Source organism: Taudactylus pleione, unplaced genomic scaffold (genome assembly GCF_031769625.1).
Source record: "Taudactylus pleione unplaced genomic scaffold, aTauple2 ptg000897l, whole genome shotgun sequence".
In the NCBI taxonomy this organism is placed as follows: domain Eukaryota; kingdom Metazoa; phylum Chordata; class Amphibia; order Anura; family Myobatrachidae; genus Taudactylus; species Taudactylus pleione.
In genome coordinates, this window is record NW_028285298.1 from 1,589,865 (window position 1) to 1,599,238 (window position 9,374).

A 9,374-nucleotide genomic window follows, 5' to 3' on the forward strand; every position below is an offset into this window, starting at 1 on the left:
AAAGATCTGGAAAACTGGGGCTTGGCGTGTGAGAGGACGTTGATTGGCTGTGCTGCAGCAGAAAACGGTGCGCCGATTGGTTATCTGACTAGGAGGTGCTGATTGGCTATGTGGCTAGGACATGCTGAAAGCTCATTGGCCGAGGCTGATGTATGGGCGGGTCACCCATTGGCTGCTGATGTAACGAGCTACTAAACACAGTATTAACCCTTTCCAGATCTGCGGACATCGGTTGTCCTGGCAACGGGTCACGATGACGTCACATGTATGGCTACTGATGTAACCCGGGGTAATGGCCGGGGCGATGCTCTGGTGGCTGCAGTTCCCGCTTCGGCCGCTACGTGGCGCGGTATGGCCCCAGTCGGCTTCCGTAGTAGGCTCTAGGCTGGTGACATGCTGTCTCTTCCTGCTGCACTACAAGTCCCAGGCTCCCTGGAAAGGGTATAGGGAGGACATGGGGATGTTGGTGAGAGGGCTGCGGCTGGTCCCTGCATGGAGAACCCTGCGGGCTGCTGCTGCTGCTCCCCCCATACTCACAGGCAAGTCTCTGCCCTGTCCCCATAACCTTCACCTGTCTGATCCTGGAGCTCTCTCTGTATCCTCTGCCTGTGGCTGCTCACCCTGGGGTCACAGTGTGTGCATGTATGTGTGTATATATATATATATATATATATATATATATATATATATATATAAAATACATTTACCTGTCACTATTACACCCTAGGGTCACTGGACCCAGAGAATGGACGTAGAGATAAAACCTGCTAACATATAAGATATACATTGTCACTATTACAGCAAAGGGTCACAGGACCCATATCTATCTATCTATCTATCTATCTATCTATCTATCTATCTATCTATCGATCTATCGTAGAGTGTGAATGGAACTGATGGTTTGCGTACATCTCTGATGGTTACAGATTGGTACATGTGCAGATCATTATCTCGCTGTGCCCCCTACACCGCATCATGACTGTCATGCTGCGCCCATTTGGAGGCAGCTATGGAAACATAAGGGTGTGTTGCGCCTGTTTTGTAGGCGTGCCGACGACAGAGAAGTACTGGCGGCCATTCTGAGTAAGCTTAGGCACACTCAGATGGCGGATGGTGATCTGACGCCAAGTCTTCGGACCTGCACTGGGCATCTTTTGCCTTCAGACGTCTCCTGCGGTATTAGGATGTTTTTGCATCACTGCTGCGTCCAAAGACACAGAAGCGATGCAAACAGCGTCCATCTCGGAATCACGCCCAACATACACTGGTACTGTTACACCCTGGGGTCACCGGGCATTTTCTTCCTCCTTTTCTCGAGTGTGTGGACACCTAGAACCCCGCATTACTATATATATATATTTATTGACAGCACAGTTGGCGTAGGGGTTAGCATTGCTGATCAATAAATTATCCCTAGATACTGATTTAATTGACTGAAATATTCTCCGTAAAAGTGCTGCGTGATATGTGACACTACATAAATTACTGTCATATATTGATTTATCATGCGTAGTGTTCGTATACACTGTTACTATTACACCCTGGGTTCGTGGAACCCTTTGACCCCCTAATAACTGATCTATAGGTACCGTATGACATTACCCCATGGATTGTATGAATCCGCTGAAACTGTCCATCTTATAATGAACTGGTATTGTCTCTCCAATTTCCATGAAAACCGCAGAATATGCTGCAATGCTCTGCCAGCAGATTATCACTTCTCTGCAGTAACCAACCTGAAGCTGTGCTGCTGGATCTAATTTTGTTTCCATATTGCAAGTGACCCCCTAATGACATACTCATTTAGGAGATCCTGCTGCATTTAAGGATAGTTCACTGTTGTACACCCCATCCCTTTAGTTTGCCTCGACATGCAGCACTTCAGTTGGAGCTCCAAAATTATCTGGTCTTGGGTGTTGGAGTAACGCTAAGTAACCATAGGAGCTGTAAGCATGATGTGCGGACTACATGGTCAATGCAAACTGTCCAGGATAGAGCTGTGCAGTGATTGAAACACATTTGGATAGGTGGAAACTCCTGTCCAATCAGGTGCAGCGTTCACTCCACACATGACCTAGCAGATTGATCTGTAATCTGGGTTCAGTTCTTTATTTCTGCTGCTTCCTCTCCGGCTGCTAAGTTCAAGTAAGTACAGAAGTGGACAATGCATTTAATAACACAAATATATAACATTATCAAGTCATCTTATTAAAGGTAGATTGCTGAGTCTCGTTAGCCTTCTGCTTATGGCACATTTTATGACCACGTTTCTAACAATTATTTTAGATTTTAATTGCATCTGCCTGGATATCTTGACGTTCTTTTTGTCTTTTCTTGGCAGGTATCCGTCAACGCTATAATCGCGAGTATGCCACAATGGCAGACGAGCCAGAAGGAGACGTTCATTTCAGTGCTGGGATCCATGAATCTGGTACATTGTATCCAAACCACATTCCCACTAACGCACTGCAGAAGTTGCTACTGTCTGCCGGTTCAGCCGTGATGTCCCTGTATGATCCGTACAGACATGGTAAGGACCTGCCGGACACCGTTAGCAGATACAAGACCAACTGCTGCCTAAAATGCATGTGCCGATATTGCTGGTAGAGCATGCTATACATTTACTAGGAGCCAGTGAGATAATTGGGCCCCTAGTGTCATTTGTCTGCTGATTACTATATGGCTATAAATTGCACTTTCTTCTTTAATTTTTTATGTTTACTGAAGTGGCCGGATTTATATTTTCAAATCTGCAGATATGGTTGCCGTTCTAGGGGAAACTACGGGCGTTCTGGCCTTGCAAAGTCTGCATGAAAAAATGAGAAATGACCCAGAGGGGCTGCAGATTCTACAGTGAGTCTCCTAAATTTTGTACATATCCATCATGATATAGTTCACACATTTTTAGGCCTGGCCACACACAGAGCAAATATATTGTGTAGTGTCGTTGATTTCAACCATGTTGCCCTTGAAAATGTTCTCTGACTATGCCTAAGACGACCATAGACTGATGACCGTATTCATTGTACTATAGATGCCCTGTCCCCACCTCAGAGCTCTCACTGGCTGCTAAACTAACACAGTGGGGCCCTGTCCAGACCTCAGAGCTCTCAGTGGCTGTTAGACTGACATACTGTGAAGCCCCGCCCCCATTTCAGAGTTCTCAGTGGCTGCTAGACTAACACAGTGAGGCCCTGCCCCCACCTCAGAGCTCTCAGTGGCTGCTAGTCTGACACACAGCACTGCTTGGATGCACAGAACTCTTCTCAGCAAGTGCACCTCAACAACGCCCTCCCCCACGCATTTGGTCACATGGGGTCAATGGAGGTGTATTGTCAGTATTCAAGGCTCATATAAGTGATCCTTGCACTATATCAAAAATAGTAATAATTATAATATGATCATACAGCAGAATGTGCAGTCGGGAAGCCGGCGGACGTAATTGCGACAGCCGGTTTCCCGACTGTCATATCCCGGCGAGGGTTAAATGACCGGCGTCTAAATATAGACGCCTGTCATTTTACCGACGCCGGGAGACCGGCGCCCGGCATCCCGATCGAAGGGATACCGGGCGCCTCTGCGGACAGGAGGGGGAGGGTTAGGTTTAGGGCTCCCGGGTGGACTTAGGGTTAGGCACCCCCCCCCGGGAGGTTAGGGTTAGTCTAGGGGGAGGGAGGGTTAGGCAATAAATGATTTCAGCAGAAACAGACACAGAACATTTAACATCTTGATTATAAACCCAATATAAGGTATCGCTTTAATACATATAAACCAAGTAATAGAAACATGGGAGTTAGCTGTTCGTCTGACATAGCCCTTCCTCTTCCCCCGCAGAGAGCGGCCCCGTATTATAATGTCCAATCTGGATATAGAGAGGCTCCGAGAGTTGCCGGATGGGACATTTGGCAGAGAGTACATCCGATTCTTAGATGTCAATGTAAGTTTCCGACGTAATAAACATTATTATGTCACTGTGTGACCAGAGTAAGCCACATACAGAAGTGTAGCTGAATAGAAAGCGACATACGGAATTAGGGCCTGATTTACGCAATGCCGGTTTTTACGCAGAACGAGCGATTGTTTGCCATTGCGCATGCTTATAAGCTGCACTGCGCAGGTGCTGCGATTGTCTTGCGATTCAGGAATATGGAACATACACCGGGGGGCAGTTGTAGGCAGAATCAGGTTAGCCTGCCAGCATGTCTCTGGTCAATAGGTGGAGAAACAGACACAGGTAGGAGATGATTACAGATTGCACCATGGTGGGAAGTATACGACAGCAATTCTAACACTGTGACGCTAATGTCTGTCATTATAGGATTTTCTCATTGCCTCGGCTGAAATCTTATCCTAGCATCCTGTAATGATACACACGTTGTGCTTTGTCTCAGCATGTCACCCCAGACACCCGCATGCCAGTAAAGTTTGTAGATGACGAGGAGCTGGCCTATGTAGCCCAGCGGTATCGAGAAGTCCACGACCTTATGCACACGCTTCTGGGGATGCCAACCAACATGCTAGGTGAGTGAGCGGCTGCCAGATCCTTGCGCCTGGCAGGATCTAACCGACAGGGCGGCAATTGCTGACACGTGTGTCTCTCTGGCAGGGGAGGTGGTGGTGAAGTGGTTTGAAGCCGTTCAGACGGGACTGCCCATGTGCGTCCTGGGCGCCGTGTTTGGACCTCTCCGCCTCAGCGCCAAGTAAGATAAGAGAACGTCACAGCGGCGCATTAACTTCTCATGTAAAGTAAATGTGTGATTTCATATATTCGTAACGGTGTGTAGAGTTCCCGTTTCCTGGTGGGATGGTTTCCCGCCATGCCAGCAGGGGGCGCCAGTTTATGCATTTAGATTCTGATTGTTTTTGCAGGAGGAAGAAGAAATTGTTAGAGCTGGTTCCCTGGGCAGTACAGAATGGGCGCAACGCCCGCTGCGTCCTCAATTTTTACTACGAGAAACGCTGGGAGCAGACGGTGGAAGCGCTTAGGGACGAGATTGGCATCCTGCCTCCGCCTCAGATCAAAGTCTGATTTTTTTTTTTGTGTGTGTCCATGACTGGTGCATCAAGACACAGACCCACCTCTGGTAATTGGGGTACTGTTTCCCAATGAATATAAGATCTCTCCCAATGGAGGACGGCGGTGCTACCTGCATATGTATGAACGCTTCCTGCACAATTACCTGTGCTGATTATTATTACATCTCCTAATAGATCATTGTTCCTGTGATCTAGGATACAGCTGTCTCAGTCACAGGGGAACTAGTGTCTGCACTGAGGTATGAGGCACTTTCTACCTCAGTCATTTCACCAGTTCCAAAGGAATTGATGGGCTGAATATTGGACGTCCGGTCTGCCTCCACATAGTTGATTTGCACAGAGGAAAGTACCACATGTCCTATCGCTGCTATCTGTGAATTGTATTACGCCAGAGTTGCCTTAAGAACCTGTTTTTAAATTTAAAGAGATTTGCGCACTGATAAATCATACGTCTTGGTTTAAATACTGTATTGAGTGAAATATTTTTGATATTAAAAGAATCCTTAAAATGCCTCATTTATTTGTCTCGGACATTCGGCCTGTTGTCAGTTCTGCTTACACACATGAATTTCCAGGAACATACAAACTGGTACATAAATCTGTTCTGACTAATGTAGGAGTAGTGTACTGTTTCCTGATGTGCTTTGTACAATGAGTAGCTTGGTTTTAGGACCTTTCTCTTGATTTATTTATAATAAACATGACTCCTGCAATGGAGCAGCCATTTTGTTGGAAAGTAGTCTAAGCGTTGGTAGCTAGTGCCTTTAATGAGGCCTGCTCTTGAACAGTTTATATACGTGCCTCAGCAATGTCACTGGAATAGATAAGGTGCATTCTCATTGATATTGCTTCAGCGTACAAAATGGCTGCTCCCATTGTGTGCAGATGACAAGCGACATCTAAGGACGAGATGTCTGCATTGCTGGGGTTCAGCCATTTTGTGCAGTGCTCTGGCATAGGGCCTGCAGCATGTTCTCAGACCAGCTGTGGTTGAGCCCTAACATATTGCGGGACCTGTTTATCATTGAATATTTGAGGTAAAATCCCCGAAAAACACCAGTTTTTGGGAGCTTACCTCAAATATTAAGTATTCCCTGATGTATTAAGGAGGGATGAAATGATCGCATATTGCAATGCAGTCATTGGTGCTACTGACATGCCCTGATCGCATTGCAAATGTGATTATTAATAAATGGGGGATCTGGAATAGCAGCTCGGTTATTACGCCCGAGTCTAGATACTTTGACTGTAAAGCCTTTTTCAGAGATTCCTCTATGACAGGGGCAGGCAAAGTACAACGCTCCTGCTGCTGAGGACCTACACATCCCAGTCCTGCCACGATTTTATGTCCTAACAGCAAAACTGTGGCAGGGCATGGTGGGAGATGTAGATCCAGCTGGAGTGGCACCCGTTGTCTACCACTGCTTTATGGCTACTAACTATGTCTACAAATCCTATAAATAAGTTCTCTAATGACAAACTTCTGTCAAAACCAGTTAAAAGCGTTTATTGTCCTCCAAGAATCCATAACTTTAATCACAAGTGAAATGCTGATATCCTGACATAAAACAACTGTGTGGTGCCCACACACATACCGATGTCCTCACGATACGATTTTATGGCCAATTTCCTCATGAACTTTCACAGGAGCTCCCTTGCCGTCGTGATCACGATTTTGGAAAAAAGACACCCAATCTGTCTTACGATCTCACGATCTATCGGATCGTACACATCGTGAGATTGGCCATAACAAATCGTGAGTTTAACAAAAAAAAAAAAAAAAACAGGCTCTTGACTATTGGTGGGAAATTTAAATAGCCATAACAATGGGAGGGGCTATCTAGGGAGTATAAAAAGCAGGAACCCTTTAAACTCTGTGTACATTCTGCTCTGCTACTAGATGAGGCTAGGTGTATTCCTGCTGAATCCTGTACATTGCTACTGTGCTCTTTGTATTTGGCTTGCCTTATACAAAGTTTATTCTACCTGCAAGTGTGTGCTACCTACCTGCATTCTATCCTGTTCCTGAATTCTGTACTGATGCGTCCCTATCAGTATAAAGTGTTGGTCGCTTAAGCTGGGGTCCGGGAGATTATGAAGAGGGCCCAGCGAAGAAGGACGAGAGCATGCTGGACCAAGGAGTGGCTGCTACAAAGGGATACCCGCTCTCGCATGTCCCTGCTGATGGAGATCAAGGAGAACAAACCGGAGGACTATCGGAACTACCTGCGCATGGATGACGCCAGCTTCCAAGAATTGCTGCATATGGTGACCCCCCCACATCAAGAGACAGGACACAAGGTGGCGGAGGGCAATCCCTGCTGAAGACAGACTGGTGGCTACCCTGAGGTACCTGGCTACAGGAAGGTCACTGGAAGACCTAAAGTTTGGGACACTCATCTCACCTCAGTCCTTGGGCGTCATCATTCCGGAGACCTGCAAAGCCATCGTAAAAGTGCTACAGGACCATTATTGCAAGGTAAGTTTAAAAAAAAACACCACACATTGTTTTCTTGTGTAAAGAAAAACATTTTTTTTTATTTTTTACTCAACATAAAGCAAAAAATAACCTTCATTTAGTACAATGTGCACTGACCTGCAGGCAACTGAAAGTGTGCACTAAACTGTGTGCTATATCCTTTTTTTATAACAATTTTACAAAAGAACATTATCACCAAATTTTATGAATCCCAATAGGTAGCCGGCTGTATGTGATAGGGTGGGTCAGACGCGTTTGAACAGGCCAATACACACATGGCACAAGTGTACATTGTGGTGTGGCCCCGGCTTCCAGCAATGTGTACTTGTGCCATGTGCGTAGTGACCTTGTCCAAATGGCGTCATCACCACCCTATCCCATGCAGCAAGCACCGATTGGAAGTCATAAAATTTGGTGACATTAAAAGCAAGACAAAAAAACAACCAAATTAAATATCAAATAAATTTACATCTCTGTATATTGGGGTGACTCATCTGCTGCATCCAGCAGAGCATTATACAAGGTGGTGCTGGTGCTTGGGGTGCTTGGTGGGGGAGTAATATCTAACTGGGCAGGGGGGGACGGACATACCTATTTGGGGCAGGGGAAAATAGCATAGGATCTGCAATGTATGTAGAATTTGTGAGATTTTTGCTCATACAGCGACTCAATAGGTCGTGGGTTAACCTTAGAAAATTTCTTTGGATATCTGTATCCATATTTCTCAATGTGCTGTTCACATGAGCTGTGAAATCATCTATTGCATCTGGGGGTTTCTGCAGCAGCCGTTCTGTGTTTTCTAAAAAAATGGTCCTCACGTTCAGTAAAATTCTCCTTTCTGCCTTTTTTTTTCTTTTTTTGGGGTTGTTGAGAAGATGAGGGTCCAGGTGGAAGTGGAGTTTCCACTTGTGGGCTATTCTCCGGATCACTGTCACCACCGAGCAGACTGAGGTCCGGTGTTGATGCTAAATCAGGGTCTTGGGTGGGAGTCTATATAGGAAAAAAAGATATAAAAAAAATTATAGTCACTATTTTTACAGTTTCCTAACACCGTGGAGGAGTGGACCAGCATCGCGGAAGATTTTGAACAACGTTGGAATTTCCCTAACTGCGGAGGAGCCATCGATGGGAAACACATCCGCATCAACCCACCTGCCAACACCAGATCATACTACTACAACTACAAAGGATTCTTCAGCATCGTTCTCATGGCAGTGGTGAATGCCAACTACGAATTTCTGTTTGTGGATGTCGGCAAGAATGGGCGTGCTTCGGATGGTGGGTCCTTCAAAAAGACGGCTTTCTACCAGAGACTCGCCAACAAAACCCTCAACCTGCCCTCACTGGACCAGACAAAGCACGGCCTAAATTAGGTTTTCGTTGCAGACGAGGCTTTTGCATTACATGAACATGTGATGAAGCCATTTGCACAGAGGGGCCTGACCAGAGAGAAAAGGATATACAACTACCGTCTATCCCGGCCATGGCGCATTGTGGAAAATGCGTTTGGAATAATGAGCAACCGCTTCCGCATTTTCCACACCACCATCAATCTACATGTGGAGAAGATAGATTGGGTCGTGATGGCGTGCTGTGTGCTGCACAACTTTCTGCGAAGAAAATCTACTCAACGAGGACCAGTCCCAGCTAGAGCAGAAGATGTAAGACCCCTGGAGGACATTGAACATTTGAAATCTGTGTCTGCACCACCAATTACAACAACATCCACCGCACATGCCAAAGAAGTGAGGGAGGAGTACATGACCTATTTCAATGGACCAGGTGCTGTACCATGGCAGGAGGACTGTCTGTGAACTACTGACTAAATTGGACATTTGGGATTTAACATCAAAAACAT

The 9,374-nt window shown here is 46.0% G+C and overlaps 1 protein-coding gene across 2 annotated transcripts; it reads left to right on the top strand.

Moving 5' to 3' along the window:
* The first annotated feature begins 177 nt into the window (after positions 1-177).
* COQ4 (coenzyme Q4) lies at positions 178-5,549 on the top strand. Of its 2 annotated transcripts, none has more exons than XM_088459127.1 (7): positions 178-539; positions 2,342-2,530; positions 2,757-2,853; positions 3,835-3,937; positions 4,392-4,521; positions 4,607-4,741; positions 4,870-4,957. In XM_088459127.1, the coding sequence occupies exons 1-6, from the start codon at positions 293-295 to the stop codon at positions 4,702-4,704; spliced, it is 864 nt and encodes a 287-aa protein (XP_088315253.1). In that variant the 5' UTR covers positions 178-292; the 3' UTR covers positions 4,705-4,741; positions 4,870-4,957. The 2 variants fall into 2 exon arrangements, with proteins under 2 accessions (XP_088315253.1, XP_088315252.1); XM_088459126.1 differs by having other exon boundaries at positions 181-539; positions 4,607-4,700; positions 4,870-5,549.
* The last annotated feature ends 3,825 nt before the right edge of the window (positions 5,550-9,374 follow it).